Raw genomic sequence first — 27,511 nt, forward strand, 5'->3', positions numbered from 1 at the left:
TGGTCAAAGGTCAAATTTTTGGCTTTAAAGCGGCGAAATAGGGGGCATTGTGTTTGACAAACACATCTCTTGTTTTAATTAAATAAAAAAGATCAGAGTATAAAATGAATTATAATTATTTTAAAAAATGTGTGGACTTCTATAATATTGAACAAATTAAAGAATCAGTTGTAAAATGTGTATCATGTTAAACATGTGTATAGATTATGTTCAGTGGTATTAAAACAAATTTTGATTTCATTAACCTCTTGCTGAAATGGTTCCTGCTGTAATCATCTTGGATAATCTTCCGGTGATGGGAGAATGTTTTATAGTTCAATATTGCATTGAGATGGGAGAATGTTCCATAGATCCATATTGCATTGAGATGGGGGAATGTTCCATAGATCCATGTTGCATTGAGATTTATTGTACTTGTATTAGTGTACTCAAACCAGCATTAACTGAAATCTAACACCCAGTTTGTTAGCTTCATTATCATATCATTCCTTTCTTCAATCTTCATAATGTTCTCTAAGGTATTTGTTAATTATACCCCCACTGAACGAAGCTTAGGGGGGTATTTAGGAGTGAGCTTGTCTGTCGGTCGGTCCGTCTCTAATTCAAGTAGTTTCGATTCGATCTTCACCAAACTTAGTCAGAAGTTGTATCTACATGATGTCTAGGCCAAGTTTGAACATGGGCCTTGCCGGGTCAAAAACTAGGTCACGGGGTCACTTAGTGCGTTTTAAACATTCAGCATGTAGTCTAATTGAAGTAGTTTTCATCAGAGCTTCACCAAACTTGGTAAGAAGTTGTATCTAGATGATGTCTAGGTCAAGTTCGAATATGGGTCATGCCAGGTCAAAAACTAGGTCACGGGGTCACTTAGTACGTTTTACACATTCAGCATGGTGTCTGCTCTCTAATTCAAGTTGTTTTCATCCGATCTTCACCAAACTTGGTTAGAAGTTGTATCTAGATGATGTCTAGGTCAAGTTCGAATATGGGTCATGCCGGGTCAAAAACTAGGTCACGGGGTCACTTAGTACGTTTTACACATTCAACATGGTGTCTGCTCTCTAATTCAAGAAGTTTTCATCCGATCTTCACCACACTTGGTCACAAGTTTTATCTAGATGATGTGTAGGTCAAGTTCGAACAAGGGCCATGCAGGGTCAAAAACCAGGTCACGGGGTCACTGAGTGCATTTTAAACATTGAGCATGGTGTCCGCTGTTTTTTGTGAAGACAACATGCAAAATATTCTGTGTCAATGCGGCATGTGGTGGTATTCATCCCGTCTGTGACAAAGCTCTAGTTAATATTTAATTGACTTTTTGAATGAAGTTCCTTCTTTGCGTTGTGCTCATGGTTGTTTTGTGGACATTGTTGCTACTGACAGATAGTATGTATTTGCCCCAAGGAACATTTGTGAGGCTGATTTTATAACTTATCTTGCAACTAATTTTAATTGTTTTGCAAAATCATATGAAACTTTTTGGCATGAATGGTATTTGGCATAAAAAACCATGCTATACACAGTTGCTTGCTATACATGTTTTTTTACGGTAAGTAAAAAATAATTGTTTTGGGGGTAAATGACTTTAACATTTGTATCTGTATAGTCTGTTTTGATAAAATTATGTTTAGTCTGTATACAGTTGAATATTTTTTCACACAGTTTAAATATCTGATATTTTTTACAACTGTCATCTTTTATCTGTCTGTATGTGTGGTAATCCCATTCTGTTTAACAATCTTCTTTTAGGATCGTTCTCTGAAATTCAAGGTAGGTAATTGCTGACATGCATTATGGTGCAGTTGTTGTTAGAGTAACAGTTCTTGACAGAAAGCATTGACAAAATGCTGAGAATTGTTGTAGTTGCTTCACCCCTCCATCCAGTGTGAAAACAAACACGCAGATGCTTGGTAAAATGTCCTTTGACTCACTGTCATCATGATCTTGCTAGATTTGTTGATTTCAACATGATATTTGATGACACATGTATGACTAAGATGTAACACTGTGATGTTAAGCATGAAACAGCATTGGTAGCATAGAACAAGATTGTATGTACTGATCTGTCTTGTGATTGAACAGAAAAATAACATTTGATTCAATTTAAATTCCAAAGTATTGTATAAGTAACTGATTGGATTGCTGTTGAATGTCTTCCTTTGACCCGCAGTTTGTGAGTATTTTATAGCCTTATTGTTCAAAAATCATTTAACCCTTTCCCCAATGAGAAGCAAAGTGAAAATGGCTTTTGCAACCAGCATAAAACCAGAACAGCCTGCAAATAACTCGCAGTCTATTCAGGTTTTATGCCATTTGCTGCTCATCAGTATCTAAGGGTTGTAAAAGATGCCTTTAAAACTTGAATCTAGTAAGAAAGGTATTTAATCAAATGTAACTTTCTAAGGAACTACAAATGTGTCAAAATATGTATATAAGTGGAAAAGGGTTACAAAAAGGTTCATGTCTGTGGCTTGATTACATATCCCTAAATTATGAGCTCAATAAGCATTGGCACTTGAACTATGGTCAGCAGTGCTTTCCACAGGTCATTTAACGGTCCCTCACCGGGGCGCTTGCATTTCAAAATCAGAGTCTGCGGGGCACCTGAAATTTTATGATGAGTGTATTTTGGCTGTTATTGCAACTAGCCATTCTTAAAATCATAGCGATATTGACTTTGCTGAAAATTTTGAAAGCCAATTTACGATCCTCTGTCAACTACATCTAACCCTTAACCCAACTAAAGCCCGCTTAAGGGCGGTGCGTCGCTGTATTAAAAAATCAATATTGGCCAATGAGAGAGTACGCTTTGTATAAGGGACAGCACTCGTAGGCAGGCACTACCTGCAGTTAAATCATGCAGACGACTCGTGACAAACATGTAATTGTCACAGAAATCTTGGCTTAGAAGACTGATGATGGCTATGATCCTTGTGGAAGTTGTGCATTTCATTAATATTACTCTCAAAACATTTACTTGACTCGTACAGCGTTTAAAAAATAATTGTTTAATTTATTTCGCAACTGTTCATGTTTTCTTGAAGTCTCAAATGAGCATAATCAAATTTGTAATCCGAAGCCCACTTCCGAATGTAAATGTTAACTCTACGTTAACAGATTTTTGCTTCAAATAAACTGTGTTGACCCTTTGTCTCAATAAAAAGGGCGGGAAAAGTATGCAGCATGTACAACGTCGTGTTATGTGCATAGAAAGCGTGGGTGTAGATAGCCTATTATTAAGCACACATCATGTCAAGCGATTTATGCAGTGGCAATATTTCATCAAATCTATAAATTGTCACTTATGCCGAAATTTATTTGATACTAGAGAAAAATGGCAACGTTTGTTGTAAAAGAAATTATTGAGCCCTTTTATCGTCAATATTTCCCAGAAAGTGCTTTTAAAAATGGGATTATCGGGTAATGAATAGAAACTTGAAAAGTAGTAAGTATGCAGTAATTGAGTCGAGTTGATACGGATGAATTGGGGAATTGTTCGAGTCGGGATTTTACTTTATTTGGGGGAAAGTTTTAAAACAATTATTAAAATATGTCTGTATAAATGACTTTATAGCTGAGGGGTTTTCTTGAAGAGTCATAGCGCACCAAATGGCGTCTTTTGACGCTGTTTTTCTTAGAGTTATAACATACCACAGAACATCAATTGACACGTACATTTTTTTAAAAGTCAACCTCGGGAGGGGATAGCCCGCCCGAAGCCACCCCTATAAGCCCGGGGCGCCTGAAAAAATTCCTGTGGAAAGCACTGATGGTCAGGTAAGGGAAACGAACGAAGTCAATTGGAAATACACACCAGTTTTGTTCTGGTAATCATGTATAGTAGGATGAAGTATAATTAGCACTTATACTGCCTTACTATACAAGCTATCTTTTATAGCAACCCACCTGAGGGCCTGGGTTCAATCCCCATCATGGTTGGGAATTTTTTAGGAGTGTGGGTTACACATAAACTTGGAATGAGGATTTAAATATTTAAAAGGAGATTGCATTGGTTTCAGCAATAGTTGTCCACTGATATGATTGTTAATCTTGCTCTCTGTTTGTGCTCGTCAGTTGAAGGAGGAGGTAAGATCTAGTTCACTATGAATCATCTGTTTTAGTTCTCGATCTCCATACATCATCTCTTTATCAACCCTTAAAGTTCCTTGTTTCTGCTATTATGTTTCAATTTTCCCTTGTTTGTGAATTTTCAATCTTCCGGTTTTCCGGTTTTTAAACATTGATGAACCTCTTCTTTGTATACATCTTAAAGTTAAATGGATTACAATTAAAATTCTATAAAAAAATGTATTATTATTTTTTATTCCTTTTAAATAATTTCTCTTGATCTAAGTGAATTTGCACCGGTCACTTTTAGAGACAAATATTATTTCACTTCCAAGCACTATAAAGATGTTCCTTATGCAATACTGGAGTTGTTAGTTTGTGGCAAGGTTTCCATGACTTCACTACAATGCTATGTACTTGTCATTATGCAGCTGAAAATAATCTTGATGTTTTTTTAAAATGAATTGTGAAAGGTTGAAAACAAGAGTTGAGAGTAATAAAATATACCCAAGTATCTTTTGTTAAACAAAAAAAATATGCAAGAATATAATATGTATTCTGGGTACTAAAAGTGGTAGCAAAGAGTTTATGCTTCAGTGCTTTATTTGCCTGCTTTTGAAAAAATCACTCCTATAGATATTTTTGCTGAAACAAGCTTGCCATTTCTGATAGTGTATTTGATACAAGGCGTGATTTATTCACCAAAATGTTATGCATGGTTCCAAGCTTCACCCCTTCCTACTCAGAAGCAAAGTGAAAACAACTGTATGCAACTAGCATGCTTTAAGCTGTGTTAAAAAGAACTTTGGACATGCTAGCTTTTTGTATCTTGAATGCACTGTACAGTGCCATATCATACGAGTCATGTCATGCTTAAATGGGTCTTATGTCATATGGGAGCCAGGGTAGTTCTATACCAGCCTGTGCAATATTGCAGTCTGTTTAGGAGCTTTGCTTTCTGCTATAAAGTCAAGAAAAATGTCATGGTCTCATTAGCGGAAATGGTAGCTTCTGACCAGACTGTGTGAATGTGCAGGCTGGCTTGGAGCTACCCTGGTAGCATATGACATAAGAGCCTTTTTGGCATGAAGCAGCTCATAACTACCTGGTTTTGAACTTATTGTTTATTTGATGTTTGTAAAGTAAGATGCTTGTTTTTGTTTTCTATTGTGTTAAAAGTATGTTTTTCTTTGATCCATCAAGCAATCTAAGAAACATATGTTTCACTGTGTCACACAAAAAACATAAGCACATATATTTCCCGCTTGCAACTTGTGTATCATTACAATCCTTTAGATTGCATGCTTAGATAGTTTAATAGGTTGTTTGAGTGCATGTTAATGACTGTGTGTTACTTGAATTTAATATTCAAAGTTGGCAATAAAACAATCACCCTTGTGAAAATCAGTTAATAAATATTATCTATTAGATATGGGTGATGCACAATTTAATAATCTGTTTCATTCAGTTAAAGTTTTGTAACGCTATGATATAAGCATATCCTGCTCGTATCACTTAATGCTTTGGGAAAAGCATAGCGAAACTGTGTAAGAATGCGCCCATGAACAGCAATATCCAGAGTCAGGGAAAAAGTCAAATTATATGAAAAAAAACTGTTTACACTCTTGAGACCAGATTTATTTTACAATTGTCATGAAGCGTGACCAGAATTATCTCCCAACTATATCTCAACATAGAGTACTTCATTTCCAGTTATTTGAATTCCCATTTTTGTTTTCCTTAGTTGCTTTCAATTTTTTGTTCATTTATATATTTAATAACAATCTATTAAAATTTTCCATATGATAACAGTATATTCTTGGCATCATAAAATAAGACATTGTACTTTCAAAATGCTACATTCACGTCAGACAAATGCTTCTTTTAAAGCAATATACTTGAAATCATAATTCTTTATCTGCCATTCATAATTTTTCAAATTTTGACATAAATTTCACTACACTTCATTAAAACACCAGTTAAAGCTCTTTAAAACATTGTCCATAAAGACATTTAAGTTAAAAATAAGTTGCACTCTGGGAAAACTGGGCTTAATGCATGTGCATTAATTTGTTATCCCAGATTAGCCTGTGCATTGTGCACAGGCCAATAAGGGATGACACTTTACGCTTAATTGTATTTGTCACTTAAAGTAAGCGACTTATTAGGAAAAATTCAGTTTAGGCAGAAAGTGTGCTCAGGCTAATACGGGACAACACTTTATATGCACATTCTTTAAACCCTGGTTCCAGAAAGCTAGGCCTAAATATAAAACATATCTAAATCACTGATGAAAGTCTACCACATGAGCGACATAACATTTCCGCTATTCCAGATCTATGAGCTTGCCAAGGAGACAGTGGTTCTGTTGCTGGACTACAACTCGGACAACCAGGGTCTGCTGGACTGGGTCATTGACAGGTGCTATACGGGCACTAACGAGGTCTCTGATGGCTGCTTTCATGCCCTTGCTGCCGTCTTCCAAGCTAGGTGTGGCTGCATTTTTAAGTACAGTGTTTTTTACACAAAAATTCGTTGCTGACAGTTTGTTGATTCAACTTCTCTTTCACCACTAACAATTTGTGACCAATTAAGGCTTGTCATTTTTAATTACAAATGTACATTCAATGCAAAATAAGTGTTAACCACACAGGTTTGCCCTGAAATTTATCCACAATATCCATCATCTGCATCTTCCATTTCTAGGGAGTACCCATGTGACCACGTGGCCATGCTGAACCTTGCCCTGCTGAATGTAGGCAACCCTCGCATGCCGACCCACGAGACGGCGGTGCAACTGCTCCACCTATTGGACCGACGGTTCTTCCAGGTAGCTACTAAACAGCAATTATTTTTGTCAGCAAAGGTTATCATATCATATATCAAATGAAACATCTGTTCATGAGAAATATATATATATATATATATATATATACCAGTATATATATATATATATATATATATATATATATGTAAACAGAACAAAAATATACACATTTTTTACGAAGTTATGGCCCTTTGAAATTTAAACAAATGACTTTTTGTCTGCAAGCATACCTGAATTTTTCAAGTTTGTCTTAGAAATGTGTGGAAATTTATTTAAAACAAGAATTTCAGCATATCTTGGTCTAAACATACTAACATGATAATAAAACTCCAGGAGCGTTCTGTGCTGGGAGACAACTCTGATCAGCATCAGCCTCTCAACGACGTGTTCTTGTCGGTGTCCTACTGCCGCTCACAGATGTTCATGTCAGATCAGCTGGCCAGGCTTCACCCAGAACTCACACTGCCGATATTCTCTGGTATGATGGGCTGTTGTATTTATTTTAACGTGCTCATGGTGAGCTTTTGTGATCGCTTTTTGTCCGTGGTGTGTCGTCCGTCGTCAACATTTTGCCTTGTGAACACTTTAGAGGCCACATTTATTGTCTGATCTTCATGAAATTTGGTCAAAACATTTGGCCCATTGATGCCTCGTCTGAGTTCGAAACTGGGTCATGCTGGGTCAAAAACTAGGTCACTAGGTAAAAAAAAAGAAAAACCTTGTGAACACTGTAGAAGTCACATTTGATGCCCAATATTCATGTAACTTTGTCAAAATGTTTGTCTAAATGATATGTTGGTTGAGTTCAAAAATGGTTCCGGTCCGTTGAAAAACATGGCCGTCAGGGGGCGGGGCAGTAATCCTTATATGGCTATAGAGAAACCTTTTGAACACTCTAGAAGTCACAATTTTTGCCCAATCATCATGAAACTTGGTCAAAACATTGGTTTCATTGATATCTCGGACGAGTTCGAAAATGGTCCAGATCGGTGAAAAAACATGGCCGCGAGGGGGCGGGGCAGTTTTCCTTATATGGCTATAGTAAAACCTTGTTAACACTCTAGAGGCCACATTAATTGTCCAATTTTCATGAAATTTGGTCAGAAGATTGGTCTCAATTATATCTTGGATGAGTTCCAAAATGGTTATGTTTGCTTGAAATACATGGCTGCCAAGGGGCAGGGCATTTTTCCTTATATGGCTATTTATGGCTATAGTAAAACCTTGTGAACACTGTAGAGGCCACATTTATTGTCAAATCTTCATGAAATTTGGTCAGAAGATTGGTCTCAATGATATCTTGAATGAGTTCGAAAATGGTTACGTTTGCTTGAAAAACATGGCTGCCAAGGGGCGGGGCATTTTTCCTTATATGGCTATTGTAAAATCTTGTTAACACTCTAGAGGCCACATTTATTGTATGATCTTCATGAAACATGGTCAGAAGATTCACCCCAATAATATCTTAGACGAGTTTAAAAATGATGCTGGTTGGTTGAAAAACATGGCTGGCAGGGGGCGGGGCATTTTTCCTTAAATGGCTATAGTAAAACCTTGTTAACACTCTAGAGGCCACATTTATTTTCCTATTTTCATGAAACTTGGTCAGAAGATTTGTCCTAATGATATCTTGGATGAGTTCGTAAATGGTTTCAGTTGCTTAAAAAACATGGCCACCAGGGGGCGGGGCATTTTTCCTAATATGGCTATATATCATGCTTTAGTGAAACCTTGTTAACACTCTAGATGCCACATTTATTGTCCAATCATCATGAAACTTGGTCAGATGATTTGTCCCAATGATATCTTGGATGAGTTCGAAAATGGTTCCGGTTGGTGGAAAAACATGGCCGCCAAGGGGGCGTGGCATTTTTCCTTATATAGCTATAGTTAAACCTTGTTAACACTCTAGAAGCCTTATTTATTGTACGATCATCATGAAACTTTGTCAGAAGATTTTTCCCAATGATATTTTGGACAAGTTCGAAAGTGGTTCCAGTTGCTTGAAAAACATGGCCACCAGTGGGCGGGGTTTTTCCTTATATGGACATATGAATCTCAATGAAACTTTGTCAGTATATTTGTTTAAATGATATCTTGGATGTGTATGAAAATGGTTCTGGTCTGTTGAAAAACGTGGCTGCCAGGGTGTTCACTAGTCATGAAAGTTGGTAAGAACATTTTGTTCTAATGACATCTTGGGCTGCACAGAACAGGTTCGTTCCTTTGAATCTCAGGTGAGCGACTTTTGGCCTTTCAGCCCTCTTGTTAGCTCACCTGAGCACAATGCTTTTGTGATCGCTTTTTGTCAGTCGTGCGTCATGAGCCGTCAACAGTTGCCTTGTTAACTCTCTAGAGACCACATTTATTGTCCAATCTTCATGAAATTTGGTCAGAAGATTTGTCTCAATAATATCTTGGATGAGTTCGAAAATGGTTACGTTTGCTTGACAAACATGGCTGCCAAGGGGCGGGGCATCGTTCCTTATATGGCTATATTAAAATCTTGTTAACACTCTAGAGGCCACATTTACTGTCCGATCTTCATGAAACTTGGTCAGAAGATTCATGCCGATAATATCTTGGAAGAGTTTTTTTGTAAATGATGCCGGTTGGTTGAAAAACATGGCTGGCAGGGGGCGGGGCATTTTTCCTTATTTGGCTATAGTAAAACCTTATTAACACTCTAGAGGCCACATTTATTTTCCGATGTTCATGAAACTTGTTCAGAAGATTTGTCCCAATAATAGCTTGTTATCATAGGTGAGGGACTTTGGGCCTTGTTGTAAATTTGATATGAAATCAATTTTCACATAATGAATGAATAGAACGTTTTCATGAAAAGATCTGTTGTATTGATAGATTTTAATTGTTGAATTGAGTGTGCAAGATATTAAAGTCTTTAAATAATTACAAAATTATATCAAATAAACTTCACATTGATCAGCATTTGATTGATGTGACATTTACTGAAAAAGCTGTGGTAGTTTGTAATCATAATCATACTACAAAACCTTCCAGATTGTTTTATCTTTTATGCATCAGCAATAGATGGGGTTAAATTAATTTTTGTCTTGTTCTGAGAAAACTGGGCTTAATTCATGTGCGTAAAGTGTCGTCCCAGATTAGCCTGTGCAGTCCGCACAGGCTAATCAGGGACGACACTTTCCGCTTTAATGGTATTTTTAGTTTCAAGGAAGTCCCTCCTTACCGAAAATCAAGTTTAGGCGGAAAGTGTCGTCCCGGACTGCACAGGCTAATCTGGGACGACACTTTACGCACATGTATTATGCCTAGTTTTATCAGAACAAGTCACATTTTATTAAGTATTGTCTCAGCCTGTTCTGTTCACTTAGGCTAATCTGGGACACCACTTTCGGCCTAGACTGGATTTTAAGAAGTGACTTCCTTTATTGTATAAAAGCTGAACACATTTTCCATTATAAGCCTGTGCATATTGCACAGGCTTATCTTGGACAACACTTAACATGAATGCATTAAGTCCCATTTTCCAAATGTGATACTCATACTGTGAACCACTTGTTATTCCTTTCAGAGATCACCCACAGGTTCCAGACGGCCAAGCCTGCGGTGAGACAGACCCTTCTGAAGTACCTGTTGCCATGGTTACACAACATGGAGCTAGTGGACCCCTCCCTTCCCCAGAGCAACCCCTTGAGCATGTTCCTGGTGCGTTTCCATGACAACTACACGGAGACGTTCAAGCCCCCGCTGAAGGGCGAGGGATGGGGGTCCCAGGAGGCCACCAAGATGGTGCTCAACAACCTGTTCTATATCACTGTCAAGGTGCGGAAACTGCAGTGATCACGTAGAACTTAATTGCAGTCTGTGATGCATTAAAAGGCTGCGATAATGATGCTACATTTGTTTTGTTGTTTTTTAAACAGTATTCTTTAAATAAATTTTGTGTACATATTAGAGTCTATAATTTGTTAGAGACAGTAGCATTGACATTGCAAATGCAAGGAGATTTTTTGCACCAGCATCAACTGATTCCGAGAGGCATATAGTGCTTGGCCTTACCTCGTTTTGTCCATACGTCTGTGCATACAAGATAAACCCAAAACGACAGATTTTATTCAACTTCATTTATGATTCCTACATAACTTTAATACTATTTACACAGCACATCGTTCTTGCCTCATTTTGACCATGACATTGATCATCTTTTGGACTCCTTTTGTCTAACATGAAGACAGCATGCAACAAAGATTTAATTCTTGCATGAATGATATTTTTTTACATGATCAATACAACAACATCACCCAAACACAGTTTTTCCTAGACATTTTTCTACTTTGTGTAGAAGAATCTCCACTGCATGAATGCATATATCTCAGTCTTGTTGCAATTGTGCTTCATTTCATAACAGGCGTAAGGCAGCAGAATCTCCACTGCATGAATGCATATATCTCAGTCTTGTTGCAATTGTGCTTCATTTCATAACAGGCATATTCTGGGATAACTTGGCTTAATGCATGTGCAAAAAGTGTCAACCTTGATTAGCCTGCGCAGTCCACACAGGCTTATCACAGAAACATTTTCCAATTTGTTTGTTATTTTTCATTTAATGTAAGTATTTGCTTTGCATCTTTGAGTTTTTGCAGAAAAGTGTTGTCCATGATAAACCCCTGTGCAGACTGCAAAGTGTTGTCTATGATAAACCCCTGTGCAGACTGCAAAGTGTTGTCCATGATAAACCCCTGTGCAGACTGCAAAGTGTTGTCCATGATAAACCCCTGTGCAGACTGCAAAGTGTTGTCTATGATAAACCCCTGTGCAGACTGCAAAGTGTTGTCTATGATAAACCTCTGTGCAGACTGCAAAGTGTTGTCTATGATAAACCTCTGTGCAGACTGCAAAGTGTTGTCCATGATAAACCCCTGTGCGGACTGCAAAGTGTTGTCTATGATAAACCCCTGTGTCGACTGCAAAGTGTTGTCTATGATAAACCCCTGTGTCGACTGCAAAGTGTTGTCCATGATAAACCCCTGTGCCGACTGCAAAGTGTTGTCCATGATAAACCCCTGTGCAGACTGCAAAGTGTTGTCTATGATAAACCCCTGTGCCGACTGCAAAGTGTTGTCCATGATAAACCCCTGTGCTGACTGCAAAGTGTTGTCCATGATAAACCCCTGTGCAGACTGCAAAGTGTTGTCCATGATAAACCCCTGTGCTGACTGCAAAGTGTTGTCCATGATAAACCCCTGTGCAGACTGCAAAGGCTAATCTGGGGTGACACTTTACTAACATGCATAAAGCACCATTTCCCCACATGGTGGCTCATTTCACCGTTCTCAAAGTGTGTGCCTGTATATTTTAGTTTGGGGACGACCACCCCCAGGAGTTGGAGGCACTCTGGGCGGCGCTGGTGCTGTGCTGGCCCAACAACATCCGCGTGGTCATGCACTACCTGGTCATCCTCATCAACATGGCACCCACAGACCTGCTGCCTCATGTATGCTGACTGATAAAACGTTTACTGATGAAGATTATGTTACCATGTTGAAAACAAAGTTAAATTGTCTGTTTTTGGCCTTGTTATAAAATAAGTGGGACAAAAGCCCTTAACCTCCCAACTGAGACCGTAAGCAACTGAACTGTTTTGAGCAGTGAGCATTCAAAGGCAATTTACAATACAATAAGGAAAGGAAAACAAATGTAACATGTCGCAGCAATGCTTTGAACAAACCACAATCATTTTCAAACTTATACCAAATATCAATCACTAACACTTAACATTCTAAGTAATCTTAATGAGTGGGTCAAAAATATGACTTGCAGAATGTTCAAATGGTTTTACTAAAGCCACTTTAGGAAAAATTCCCAGCCTCATTGCACCAAGTTTTCTGTAGACCAGAATCATGAAAAGGCCCCTTTTACGGTAAAATGTTGGCATTTGTCTATATTAAGTGTATATTGTGAAATGAAGGATGAAAGGTCGCGAAATTATGCAAAATTTACCTGTATAACATTCCAACCACATTCCAACCACATTGGATCCACTACCGATGTTTTTAATACAACTCAGAAAGACAATAAGGATTGAAAACTTACTTATTGCCATTAGGAATTGCATTTGTAATGTGTAAATCCTCCATGATTTAGAATAAGTTTTCAAGTCCATTGTAGCCTGATAGTATTTAAAGTATTGAACCTCACTGTTGTGGTTACACTGCACTATTGTTATTGTCTAAAAGGGAGCTGAATATATTAGGGGCTGAGTGCTTTAAATACTTAAAGGATATCTGAAACGGGTTTATTTCTTTCGGGCGGATGAACTTTTGTCGAAATTTTCCTAAATGAAGAGGTTCGCCGAATATGTCATACAAAGGAAGCGTTCTGATTAGCTGCGAGCAACCCGAGTACCGGCTCAAGCATCACAGCGCGGGATAGTATAACTGTGACGACACAGCAGGAACGCTAGCTTTTAACATAAGAACTTTCGGCCAACAACATCTAAATTCATAACACATCTTCTATCACTTGGAACCCATTTAACAATAACATTTCAACAACAAGAAGAATGCGGACTGGAGGATGGAAACGTTAATAATTAAATATAAATAGGGGACATTTGTAGAAAGATGGCTGCTTATTCACTTTAAACATTAACTTTAATGATACGTTGATAGTCATTATTACTTTATTCATTAATTTAATGCTCTAACAGTTTATTGTAAGATTATTGTATACTAGTTTTGTACTAACAACAAACAGTAAGTACGAAATATAATAAAGTTTTGTTGATGATCAAATGAGTCTTGTTGGTCTGTTGTTTGTACACCGAGACAGTTTGTCTCTCACTTAGAGTATCATATTCCCGGAAGATATTGCGGTCCGCATAATTACGGATTCGTGTTAAAATATCAATACAAAAGTTCTTAAAACTCAGGTTTAGGTTTGACTAAAAATAGCAACCAACATGATTTCCTGGTAGAATTGAACTTAATTACAATAGGCGTTCCTTAATTATTAAGTGATCTACATTTACCATAGGGCTTATACATTATTTTAAAAGTTGGCCCTAGATTTAGCTTAAGTTGATCATTGCGGCAACGTTCAATGAAGTCTTTTTAGTAGTCTTGTATTAAAGGAGATTTATTCAGATTTAGCTGAAACATATTTTGGCTATGTGGACTTATAAAACAGTTTTATGTTCTTCCTTACATGGATATTTCATTTACAGGCCAAGAGGGTAGTCAGCTACATTGGCCGGGCCCGTCCAGAACGCCTGGTGGACGAACTCATGGCGGAGATGCAGACGGTAGAGACCTTGAACCTAAATATTGAGCGCACTCAGACTCCGCCGTTTTTCCGCCTGTCAGTGATCAGGCGTCCCATGGTTCCCATGAACACGACGGACGATGAAAAGATGGAGAGTCACGTGACTGATCTGACACTTGAGAAGGGGACGCTGCACACCAAGCGACACAGTGCAAACCCTGACGAGTCCCTCACTGAAACGTATGTATTTTGTATATGAGCCTTGCTCTTGGAAGACAGGCGTAATGCATGTGTGTCAAGTGTTGTCCCAGGCATAATGCATGTGTGTCAAGTGTTGTCCCTGATTAACCCTGCAGTCTGTACAGGCGTAATGCATGTGTGTCAAGTGTCGTCCCTGATTAACCCTGCAGTCTGCACAGGCAAATAAGGAATGAGGGATGACACTTTCCGCCTTGATTGGATTTTAGTTTGACAGAGACTTCTGTAAAAGGGGGAGGATTAAGTCCCTGACACTTAACGCTAAAGCATTATGCCTGGTTTTTCCAGAGCAAGGCTCATATTGTGTCTTAGTCTCATAGGTGAAGGACATGAGCCAAACATATTTTACTCTTCAATTTTCATAGATGGGGTTTGTTCATAAGTCTTTTCTTATGAAATTTTATGTTTTCTAATTTCAGAAGCATAAATCTTTTTTGAGATTCATATCAGTTCTCAGATGCTAACATATTTATTGTCCATTTTGACTGTTAAATCGTTATGTTTTGTAACTTAAAATGTTGTTCCTGAATTATACATTCAAAAACTTAAAAATGAAGTAATCAGAGCATGTTTCATAATATATTTTGGAATAAATATGTAAAATCCAATCAATGGATAGATACCCTGAGTTTAAGGGTGTAGTGTACACCAATTCATGTTCAAAAAGTGTTGTCCAAGATTAGCCTGTGCAGTATGCACAGGCTGATCAGGGACTTCACTTTCTGCTTTTATAGAAGTATCTTTTAAACAAAAATCCAGTTTAGTCCCGTTTCATGACATATAGTGATAATTTACAATAGAACCACGAGAAGTGAGTCCACCCAGGACAGCGGAGACTCAAACCTTCCCTCAGATGATGAGATGTCAATATCCTCGTCCGTGCGTGGAATGTCCGAGCCACGCTGGACCGAGGCCAATGCACCCTACCCGCTGCCTATGCCTGCGTTTGGAGGCTATTTTGCTCCCATGTTGGAGTATCTGCCTGAAAACATGCAGCCGTCTGCTGGCTTCCATAGGTCAGTTGTGGTCAATAACAGCTTTTGTTGTCCTCAGCGGCGTAAAAAGTTTGTTGTATTAATAAATAAAATGTTCATTATGAAATAGCAGTTTCAGCTATTTTTAGCTGTTTTTGAATTGTTTGCATGATGAATAATAAATGAATATATGAATAAGAAATTCCAATGAAAAAGCAGCTATGATAGGTGCTTTTTAATTTTAATATTTTATAAAATTTATTGTCAGTAATGTTAAGTTGTTAACCATATTTAAAAAAATTGAGAATGGTAATAGAAAGAGAAGCTTATTTCAAGCTTTATGCATGATAGGATTCCAACTGTTCAAAAGTGTTAAAAATTGAAATCAATCTGAAAAGAACATATTCAAAATGACATGCTATAAAGTCACTCAAACTTTTGCGCTCTCAGAAGGGGACAGGGAAGCTCCTGACCAGACTGCGCAGATATGCAAGCAAATCTTGAACTACCTTGTCACAAATGGCATAAAATCAGTTTCATCTGAAACGGGTAATATCATATACATAACATACTATCGCATGGTTTTTGCAGGAGTAACATAGCCATCATGTTTATGTCAGACCTGGTACTGGATGGCTTGGAGATTGATTGGTCAGCACATCTGCCTCTCATGCTGCACGTCATTTTTCTAGGTAAGTTCTAGACATTTCATGGAATACACTCCACTGTAATGATTTCCTAGGTAAGTGCTAGACATTTCATGGGATACACTCCACTATAATTATGTCCTAGGTAAGTGCTATACATTTCATGGGATACACTTCACTATATTTATTTCCTAGGTAAGTGCTATGCATTTCATGGGATACACTCCACTATAATGATTCCTAGGTAAGTGCTATACATTTCATGGGATACACTCTACTATAATGATTTCCTAGGTAAGTGCTATACATTTCATGGGATACACTTCTCTATAATTATTTCCTAGGTAAGTGCTGTACATTTCATGGGATACACTCAATTATAATGATTCCTAGGTAAGTGCTATACATTTCATGGGATACACTCCACTATAATGATTTCCTAGGTAAGTGCTATACATTTCATGGGATACACTCCACTATAATGATGTACTAGGTATAGCTAGGCATTTCATTGGATACACTCCACTATAATGGTATCTTGTAGATGGCAGTGCTTTCCACAAGCCATTTTTCGGTTCATTGCGGGGCCCTTGATTTCTCAAATCAAAGTCACTGGGGCACTTGAAAAATCTATGATGGTTGGAGTAAAAATCATCTACTTAGTGATTTATTTGATATAATTTTATTTTCTTACATTTTATTTCTTCTTGTCTTACTGTTATTTTCCCTATAATGTAATTCTATCATGTACTTTTATTTCTCATTTATTTTGTTACATTATTATAATATATATGTTTGCTATCACGTACTTCACAATTTAAATTACTCTTTTACATTTACAAGAGTCGGTTTCTTCACTAGTTCAACCTCAGACATTGAGTCTTCACGTATCAAAACTTCCGGCAGTTAAGACTTAACACATTCAAACCAACTTTTAAACTTCATGCATTAAAACATCCCGCATTCAATGCTGGTTGCTAGGTCTGGACCACAACAAAGAGCTGGTGTATGAGCACTGCAAGAAGCTGTTGCTGAATCTGATGTTGCTAGGCGCCAGCCAGGACTGCCCTGAAATTGCTAGGCGGTTGCTAAGCTACCAGACTAACCTTGACGATACCTTGCAGCTCATATCAGATAACAAGGATACATCTGCATCGGAACACAGTGAATCTCGTAAGCATCTAGTTTAGAAATAAATAAATTGGGAAATGCATTTGTCTTGTTTTGTCTTAAGTTTGAATTCTATATGATTGCATTATATTTTCATAATTTTGAATCATTTTTGTACGCAAATCCCATTCTTGTGTGCATGTAAATATTGTTATGCCACCAGTAAATATTTAAATCTCTTGAAATTCATTTAACATGATATTGGATAATTATGATATGTCAACACATTTTTATGGTATGATCCCCCCAAATACATTTAGCCACGCTATGGGAAAATGGGGCTTAAAGCATGTTTATAAAGTGCTAGCCTGTGCAGTCCGCTGGATTTTTGCTAAGAAGAGACTGCACATGCTGCTGTCTGAGGGTTGCAGAGGCTAATCTGGAAAGTCAATATATGGGTAAGCTTTGAGCTCTCTTTTTCCAGAGCGCTGCTTAATTTGATAAAGGTCTTCTTAACAAAATTGTTTATTTCAGACAACACAAGTGTGGAGGAGCCATCGGAGTTACGCCCCTTGTTCCGAGCGGACAGCTCCACTACAGAGTTACGCCCCTTGTTCCGAGCGGACAGCTCCACTACACTGATGCCAACAACCCCAGGCACCCCACCCAGCCCAGAGAATCCCTCGTCTGAATCACGCACGGAGACTGACCCTGACACTCTGAACTCTGTCCTTGACATAGTGAAAGCTGTCCTTGAAGTGTTCAGCAAGAGGTGGGACATTATTGTACATTATATTGTAACTATAATTATCTCAAGTTTGCCCAAGATACCTTACTAATTCTTTTTATTATGCGGCAATCAAAAACCATAGCTTTATCCTATTTGAAAAGTTTTTTCTCTTTGAGAAATCAAGTTCAAGTATGTTTTGTGAAAAATAAATTAGTTTAGGGGGGGGGCAAAATTGGCAAAAGAGACCTATGCTCTTAGTTTAGGTGTAGTTCCTTAAAATCACATGCAGAATGTATGAAGACTTGTTTGAAAACTAGGCTCTATGTACATGCTTAAGTGATGTCATGCTTGGGATGATCTTCTTGGCACATTTCGCCTACAGTAGATGTATAGTTAGAAAAGACGTGCTCAAAATAGAAGATAACAATTAAGGTGTCATCCTAGTTGCAGGCAACAAATTGCCTTTTTATTCCAATAACACACCCATGATATTTGACTTGGCCTTCTAGCTTAGTTGGTTGTGAACTTGACTTCAAATCTTAGGACAGGTCATGAAATTATCTCTTCAGGCTTTTTCCCCCTACCGCTTATTTAAGTAGGCCAGCCTTCAGATAATAAGGACCTGAATCATGAGGAAATGGGTCTTATGCCATATGCAGCCAATTGAGAAGTATGGTCAGGAGCTGCCCTGTCTGCTTTGAGACCACAAACCATATGTGGCTATAGCATATAACATAACACACATTTTCGCATGACACAACTTTACAATATGTTTGTGTAGCAGTTAACTAGTTTATCCTGGAAAATTGAGTGAATGTTAACTGACGGCTTAAATACTGTTGAAAAAGGGTAGGAAATCCTAATTAACACAACAAAATACGACATTGTTTCACATGCGATTGCAGACGTGGTCGCCCACTGTGGTGTTACGAGGACATCACGCCCAAGACCCTGGTCACACAGAGTGCCCAGCAGCTGGAGTACCTGCTGAGGTTTGTTGTGAAGTTCTTCAAGCACCTGTCTCCACTTGCGCTGGTGGAGCAGCGCTGGTCCCAGGTTGCCATGCAACTGGCCTTATCCTGCTCGTCTAGACACTACGCTGGACGCTCCTTCCAGGTATTGATGTAATCTATAATTGAGCTATGTTTTGTGAATTCTGTGCTCAATGCATGTGTGTTAAGTGCTGTCCATGATTAGCCTGCGCAGGCTGCACTGGCTAATCAGAAACAACACTTTCTGCTTCTATTGATTTTTTTGTTTAACCCTTTGCATGCTGGGAAATTTGTCATCTGATAAAATGTTGTCTGCTGAATTTCTAAAATTAGCATTATCTTCGATTTTTTTCAATGAATACTATCAGAATAGCAAACGGTTTGGATCCAGATGAGACGCCACGTTCTGTGGCATCTCATCTGGATCCAAACTGTTTGCAAAGTCCTTCAAAATTCGGTTCCCGCACTGAAAGAGTTAAAGGAGGTCTCATGTTAACAAATATCCAGTCTAGGCACAAAGTGTTGTCCCTGATTTACCTGTGCAGACTGCATGGGCTAACCTGGGGTAACACTTATGCACTTGCATTAAGACCAGTTTTCACAGAACTTGAAGCGGCGCTGTTCCCCGTTTGCCATGCAACTGGCCCTGTCATGCTTGTCAATATAGCCCATAATTGCCTTGAGTCATGGGAGGTATACCTTTTATACTGATTTGATCTAAAATTGAGCTATGTTTTGGGAATTCTGGACTAAATGCATGTGTGTGAAGTGCATCCCTGATTAGCCTGTGCATTAAGCACAGTTTTTACAGAATGCGGCTCAATTTTATATACTCTGTGTATGAGTTTTTATATGAATTATGAATGTTAAACTTTTAGAGACATTCCTTCTCTGTGTAGTAATATGACTTCCTGACTATAGAAAGATCTTGAAAACATGCCTTGAATTCGGACCAAACACAGTAATGTATGTCACATTGTATTTGCCCTGCTCACTTAGGAAATGGATCACTTGGCTATTATTATTCTTTATCTTTTTCTATTTCTGCAGGTGTTAAGAGCGCTGCAGATCCGCCCCTCGTCTCAGATGCTTGCAGACATACTGTCCCGTCTCGTAGAGACTGTCTCTGAGCAAGGGGATGATATGCAGGTTAGTGAGGAAAGAACATGTGCGTAAAGCGTCATTCCAGATTAGCCTATGCAGTCTGCATAGGCTTTTAAGGGAAACATTTTCTGCTTTTATTGTATTTTTCTCTTCTTAGCGATTATTTAGTGTGGGCGGAAAGTATTGTCCAAGAGTAGCCTATGCAGACTTCACAGGCTAATTTGGGATGACAAATACGCTTATGCATTAAGCCTGTTTCCCCTAGAGCAAAGCTTGTGTTTTGCATGTTTTACATCAGAAAGCATCTGTTATATTATGTTGTTTCATTTTATAAGATAATTTTAGTGTTAACTGCAGCAGATAAAAGGTCATGCTGGTCATGATTGATCAGATGGAAGCTTGATGCACTGATGGACATTTTTATAAGTCATACTCTCTTGTTTGAATGCACTCTAGTCAGGAGGTGCCCTGTCGGCTATGAAGTCACACAAGGCTTTGTGGTCTCAATGGTGGACCACTCCTCATCAGAGTATACAGATGTAGAGGCATATCTGGAACTACTCTGTTGGGATATCATAATGCCCAATTGAATTACGCAGCTCTTACTATTTTTATTACAGGGTTATGTAACAGAGATTATCCTCACATTAGAGGCAGTTGTGGACAATGTGGATCTGGAGATCCGCCCAATGGACTACATGCGTGACATATTCATGTCCACGCCCAACCTAGCCCAGAACCCAGTGGGCTCTGAGTTGCGGCGGGGCGGGCTTATGGCCCCCAAACAGCAGACCTACCAGCAGCAGCACACCCGCAGTGTGAGCTACGCCGTGCAGGGTGTGACCAGCAAGATGTCAGGAAGTGAGTACAGTATACAGTCGAAACTGACCTAACGGCCACCCACCTGAATTAACCGGTCACCTGCAGACAACGGTCAGTCTGGAATGCCCCCGACAAAAAACACTCTTATATTACACTTGAATTTAATGGCCACCTGACCATAACGGCCAGCATCCACTATATTCCACTCCGAAATTCATGTTTGATCAGAAATCAACGGTCATGTGTCAGTCGTCTCGAGTCGCGAAAATTAAAAACACAGCACATCATTTGTCCGTCTATTTTGCGGTTAAAGCGTCTGAAAGCGGTAATTGTCTTTGATATTATTAAAGCTGCCTGCTGCAATAAACAAATAATAAGGTGTTGAGACGGTTTGTTTTCCGGGGATAATTGTGGGGGTATCTTCAAATGAAAATATGTCAGAGTTTGTGACACGTTTAAAGTAATTATCGCTAATTAAATGACCGCTAATTAGTACATGGTACTTTAAACTGTACAATTACACTGTTCTATCGGTTTATGACAGCGAATCCGCTTTTTAGCCTTGTATGGACGTGACGTCAACGGCAGGTGACAAACTTTATTTACTGAATGAATGAGATACATGATTAAACAATTATACCAGCGTTGATAAAGTCATTGCTTTAGTTTAACAAGATGAAATTAAATCAATCTATAAGATATTATTCTGTATTATTCAATGTACACATGTAAGTTATTTCTGTTATTATGCTTAGTTAACGGCAATGAGCCTTTTTTTTACACTGTATGCAAACGACTGGGTGGGGTAACGACGTAGCAATACTACCAACTGGCAAACCATCTTAAAATTGTGATCCGAATTCAACGGTCACTTGAGGACAATGGTGACTTTGGTCATTTCCCTTGACTGACCGCTGTTCTCAGGTTTGACTGTATATCAAACAGGATGGCTTGACACATTATCTTTGTGTATATATTTTTAAATATATATTTTTAAAAAAAAATTACGCATTTTTTTAATTGGCTTGTGCTATTTGCAAACTCTTTAGTAATAGGGCCTGCTACAAGCCACTTGACTGATGCTATTCTTGGAACTATGCATTTGTTTAATATTCCAAAGGTTTTTATGAAGTTTCTGGACTATTTTTGTCATAAAATAAGGGCAGGTTTCAAACATAAAGGAAATTTTTTAATAGAAACTCTTTAATTTCAATTCAGGTCATATTCTTAAGTTCAAAAGTTCAAAATTGTACATATTTTTGCTTTAAATTACTCTAAGTTTTTTGCCATTTTAATTTTGAATATGAAAATTAGAGACTCAACTATTTATTATCGGATACTTTTATTCATTTCAGTGGCCGAGTCCCGTAACCGCAGTGGCACAGATCTAGAGATGAGGCTGAAATCCAACCTACCAAAGTCACGCGGCGAGAAATCGGGGAAGAATGCAGAACAGGGGGCAGAGGACAAGCTCACCATCATGACCCAGATGTTCTGGCTGGCAGTGTCACTGCTCGAGTCTGACTACGAATATGAGTTCCTGCTGGCAACTAAACTGCTCGATAAGGTACATATGCTATTTTATATTATGTTTATTGACTTGTATTTGCCTCTGCCTTGAGGTACTTGTACTGAAACCAGACACCATTTTTCTTAAGTCTGTAACCTTTTTCCTTGTAGATCCTGCAACACCTGCAGCCGGAGAGGCCGGAGTGTAGAGAGAAGCTGGAGAAGATACAGCAGCAAATCAAGTGGAACAACTTCCCAGGGGTCCAGAAACTGCTGTTAAAGGTTTGTTTTTTAGCAGTTGTAGTTCAAACTAGCAATTGCCACTTTGAATGGTTTCACTCTTAAACTTCTTAAATATGCTCAAGTTGTGTAAGCTTAACATTTTTGTCCCATTCATATGCACGCACAACTGAAATAAACCGCATTTGATTAATATTGGAATTGTCAACCTGATCGAGATACATCTAATATACGTTATAAGGCAAACCCTGTCCCCCATGAAACCAATTTTAACTCCATCAACTTTTACAGGTTTGAAACGATTCAGTACCCTCTCCATTGTATGCAACAAAAAATAAACCTTCTCCTTTACAATACATTTAAATCTCCTTTATAAATAAACTGGGAACACTTCATGAACCAGTAAGTCAATGTTTCCTTTATATAGATATTTCAATTGCTAAATCCAAATTTTATTGATTTCTGGGAACAACCTTCACATTGAACTGTTTATATGTCATGTGATTTGCTTTATATACCTGTTGGTTTTCTTTAATTACGGCAAACATTGGTTAATATTTAGTTTTAAATTTGCTAATTTGTGTAATGTTTAGTGGCTTTTATAATTTAAAACCAGTGTATTAAGAACTGTATGAAAAAATGTTGAGAAATATGTATAATGTTCAGAGACTGTAACGCATTTTATTAGTACATTTTTTACAAGCTTTGGAAAAAGTTAAAGAAATAAATTTCATCAAGAACACAATCACATTACATTCACTATGAATTCTGACATCAATCTCTGCAATGGTACTCAATTCGAATTATCCACGAAGCGTTTATCAATTCCAGGGATGCACATCATTTGTAGCTGCAGAGTCCACCTGGCACCTGCTGACAAGGATCACCACCTGTATCAATGCTTCTGTTATTGACCCATCTGGGACACATGGTAAGGATCACCACCTGTATCAATGCTTCTGTTATTGACCCATCTGGGACACATGGTAAAGATCACCACCTGTATCAATGCTTCTGTTATTGACCCATCTGGGACACATGGTAAAGATCACCACCTGTATCAATGCTTCTGTTATTGACCCATCTGGGACACATGGTAAAGATCACCACCTGTATCAATGCTTCTGTTATTGACCCATCTGGGACACATGGTAAAGATCACCACCTGTATCAATGCTTCTGTTATTGACCCATCTGGGACACATGGTAAGGATCACCACCTGTATCAATGCTTCTGTTATTGACCCATCTGGGACACATGGTAAAGATCACCACCTGTATCAATGCTTCTGTTATTGACCCATCTGGGACACATGGTAAGGATCACCACCTGTATCAATGCTTCTGTTATTGACCCATCTGGGACACATGGTAAGGATCACCACCTGTATCAATGCTTCTGTCATTGACCCATCTGGAACACATGGTAAGGATCACCACCTGTATCAATGCCTCTGTCATTGACCCATCTGGAACACATGGTAAAGATCACCACCTGTATCAATGCATCTGTCATTGACCCATCTGGAACACATGGTAAGGATCACCACCTGTATCAATGCCTCTGTCATTGACCCATCTGGAACACATAAGGTCACCACCTGTATCAATGCTTCTGTCATTGACCCATCTGGAACACATGGTTATTAACCCTGTTATAGTATTTTACCAATATTATAAGAGTGGTAAGAACCTTACAGTATTTGCTTACCATGACATTATCCCAGTTTGTCCATCATGCATTTTCCATTGTACATTGTCAATATTTATCTTGTTAAGACTCTATAGGCCTCATGTATTGCCCAATCATAAAACTATGCAGAACATTTGTAAAAATAATCTAGACCAAGTTTGAAGCTGTGTAAAATGGGATTTAAAACTAGGTTGCTAGGTACAAACTGTTGTGAACACAATGCAGGCCAAATAAAGTACCTAATCTTCATGAAACTTGATCAGAACATTTCATCCAATGATGTCAGTAAAGTTTGCAACTGGGTCATTTGAGGTCTTAAATCAAGGTCATTTGGTCAAATTGAAAGCTTACGAACACCAAAGAGACCAAATTCAGAGCTCCAGATAAGGATTTGTGAAATTAGTAATGGTACTGCCACTGACAGAAAGAAAAGGAGTAACGCTGAAAATCAATTAGTACCTGTACTACCATATCTAAAAATACAGGTAGTACTGTACTACCTGTGTTCTTGGATATCGAAGGGTGTATAACTGACTTTACAGTAACATTTGCAGCAATTATAATAAATATATTTCGTTTCTTAAACAGTTATTAGGTTTTCCATTCTGAATTATGATCCAAATACAACTACACATTACAACTCATGACTAATTACTATTTCTTTATTTTTCTTGACAAGAAAACACATGCCAACTAGTAAGCTAAGTAAATGAACACTTATGTCACTGCCTCATCTCAAAAGAATCATTGCTTTACTAGTTTAGCAGTTAAGTGTCAAAGTTGGCATAGCAAATTCCGCAATTTAACCGTAAAACGTCTTCTATTTTCTCGGTGACACGCCAATCATATTTGGGTTTGCAATCTTCCAAAGTTTTTGTTTGGATTCTTTTCCCATCGTGTTTTCTTTTTAGCCACTGATGCAATCAAATCGTTTAGTATCGGGGCGACAATATCTTTTTCTGGGTTTACAGATTTAATGTCAGGATGGTTAGATGACAGTATGTAGCCATTATATGACAACAAAGTGTTTTTTTGAACCGCTTTCGGTTTATCCGGCCTTCCATTGCACGCAGACATTGTTTTTGACGGGTTTACGAGTTACCGGAAATTGGAGTTTGCAACAGGATCTTTTGTGGTCATAAACTACGTCACTAGGTCAAATTAAAGTTAAGTTTCATTTGTGAGATATGGTTCTGGTCTACAGAAAACTTGGTGCAATGAGGCTGGGAATTTTTCCTATAGTGGCTTTAGTAAAACCATTTGAACATTCTGCAAGTCATATTTTTGACCCACTCATTAAGCTAACTTAGAATGTTAAAAGTGTTAGTGATTGATATTTGGTATAAGTTTGAAAATGATTGTGGTTTGTTCAAAGCATTGCTGCGACATGTTACATTTGTTTTCCTTTCCTTATTGTATTGTAAATTGCCTTTGAATGCTAACTGTTCAAAACAGTTCAGTTCCTTAAGGTCTCAGTTGGGAGGTTAAGGGCCTTTGTCCCACTTATTTTATAACAAGGTCAAAAACAGACAATTTAACTTTGTTTTCAACATGGTAACATAATTGTTTTCACATGAAATGGTGTATGCTTGTTAAACACACAATTTGCATGATAAGAACCTTGGATGAATTCACAAATTTAATTAAGGAGATCTCAACATTTTATGTTGTTCTTCAGTTAAAACTTTTGATTAACTTTCCATGTTCAAAGAAAATATTTTCTGCTTTGATAAAAGATCAAATATTATATGTTTGATAAATATATGCTTAGTGAAAATATTTTAATTTAAAAAGACCCCTGCACCAAATAGACAATTACTTAAGGAATATTATGAATTTATCAAATTTTACTTCATTCATAAGGAGCTTCATAAGGGTCAGTTTGATGTTGTTTAAGGCTTCCCGATGAACGTGGTGGCCCTGTTGCCCTACTTGGTTCATTTCTATGAGAACCCGTCACAACTGTGCAGGGATGCGGCTGACCATATCTCACAGGTAATCATGGAAAACAGCAATGTCTCTCAAAAGCACTTTGTGTTTGTGTTCAGCACATGTTCGCTAGCTGTTTATGGAATACTGTCATAATCAATTATTTTAATGCCCCCACAAATTGCATGTTTGTGGAATGACTTTCTGCTTATGTTTCTTAGCCATGGTTTAATTCATTTTACATTCTCTATAATTGTTTACTTTTGGTCTTGACAATTGCTCTGGCCATTCTGCTTCTCTCCCTTTACTCTTATTCAAGCGCATAGTGATTAGTTTATGGTATATGTGCAATTAGTGCAGTCAACCAGCTTTCCCAGGAAAGGTAGATGCATGTTAATTAACAACTGATGAAATAGATTTAAATACTGTTTAAACTGGTGATAGAATGAAATAAACAAACAAACAGCTTGCTATGAACACTTACCAGTAATATTGTGATGTTTATCAGGTTTGCTCCCAGAAATCAGAACGCCTTAACAACCTTGGTACTGTGATGTCGCTGTACAGTCGAGGCACGTTTGGAAAGGACAGCTTCCAGTGGACCAAGTGTGTTGTGAAGTACCTGCATGATGTGTATGCGCAGGCTAGTCTGAACATGGTCAGCTTCCTGGTAGAGGTGAGGATATGCCAAAGACTTCTTGTATGAATTGAGCCTGTTCTGGGAAAACTGGGCTTAATTCTTATGCAAAAGGTGTCGTGGCAGATGAGCCTTTGCAGTCGACGCAGGCTATTCCGGGAAGACACTTTCCGCCTTAACTGGATTTTCTATTAAAAGAGACTTCTATTTAAAAGAGATTTCATAAAAGCATAAAGTGTTGTCCCTGATTACCCTGTTCTATATCTGACTATCATGTAATAAGGTTCTGAATTGTTTTTGGGTAGTGTAAATGTGCTTTAAAACACATGAAATTATATAGTAAAAAATATAGAATTGATAAATAAAATTTTGTTAAAAAAATAAGTTGATCGATTCAGTTATTGGAGAAAGGTCCCCACACGTACCAGCTGGCCATTCTGCAAATACTTCACTGCATGGTGCACTACATTGACCTCAACTGCACACCCGCTACAGTCCTTAACAATGAACTGTTTACCACAGTTGCTAGGCATGTACAGGTATGATGGCCGTTTTGTTTTCACTCCTTTTTCTGATCATTTAAAGCAAGATTTTATGATGTGTTGAATTGTAATATATTCATACAAACTTGTTATAATAACACACAATATGCAAGAAAAATGATACATTTAAGACGAATTTCATAAAATGCAGCAAATACAAATATGCGCCCCGAGCCTATTG

At 38.0% G+C, this 27,511-nt stretch overlaps 1 protein-coding gene across 9 annotated transcripts in view; it reads left to right on the plus strand.

Moving 5' to 3' along the window:
• Positions 1-27,511, plus strand: part of LOC127876753 (protein furry-like) — a 141,738-nt gene that overhangs the window by 58,897 nt on the left and 55,330 nt on the right. For 6 of the 9 annotated variants that reach the window (XM_052422190.1, XM_052422196.1, XM_052422189.1 and 3 more), the window contains 20 exons: positions 1,750-1,770; positions 6,404-6,558; positions 6,775-6,898; positions 7,229-7,373; positions 10,452-10,702; positions 12,240-12,374; positions 14,106-14,383; positions 15,202-15,417; positions 15,967-16,067; positions 17,004-17,195; positions 17,667-17,904; positions 18,768-18,978; positions 19,905-20,003; positions 20,579-20,819; positions 22,136-22,347; positions 22,461-22,571; positions 23,361-23,460; positions 26,120-26,217; positions 26,660-26,827; positions 27,187-27,327. In XM_052422190.1, the coding sequence (XP_052278150.1) occupies positions 1,750-1,770; positions 6,404-6,558; positions 6,775-6,898; positions 7,229-7,373; positions 10,452-10,702; positions 12,240-12,374; positions 14,106-14,383; positions 15,202-15,417; positions 15,967-16,067; positions 17,004-17,195; positions 17,667-17,904; positions 18,768-18,978; positions 19,905-20,003; positions 20,579-20,819; positions 22,136-22,347; positions 22,461-22,571; positions 23,361-23,460; positions 26,120-26,217; positions 26,660-26,827; positions 27,187-27,327 (3,237 nt within the window). The remainder of the gene's footprint in view (positions 1-1,749; positions 1,771-6,403; positions 6,559-6,774; positions 6,899-7,228; positions 7,374-10,451; positions 10,703-12,239; positions 12,375-14,105; positions 14,384-15,201; positions 15,418-15,966; positions 16,068-17,003; positions 17,196-17,666; positions 17,905-18,767; positions 18,979-19,904; positions 20,004-20,578; positions 20,820-22,135; positions 22,348-22,460; positions 22,572-23,360; positions 23,461-26,119; positions 26,218-26,659; positions 26,828-27,186; positions 27,328-27,511) is intronic. The other 3 variants (XM_052422195.1, XM_052422197.1, XM_052422198.1) reach the window with 1 other exon arrangement.

This window comes from Dreissena polymorpha, chromosome 4 (genome assembly GCF_020536995.1).
Source record: "Dreissena polymorpha isolate Duluth1 chromosome 4, UMN_Dpol_1.0, whole genome shotgun sequence".
In the NCBI taxonomy this organism is placed as follows: Eukaryota; Metazoa; Mollusca; class Bivalvia; order Myida; family Dreissenidae; genus Dreissena; species Dreissena polymorpha.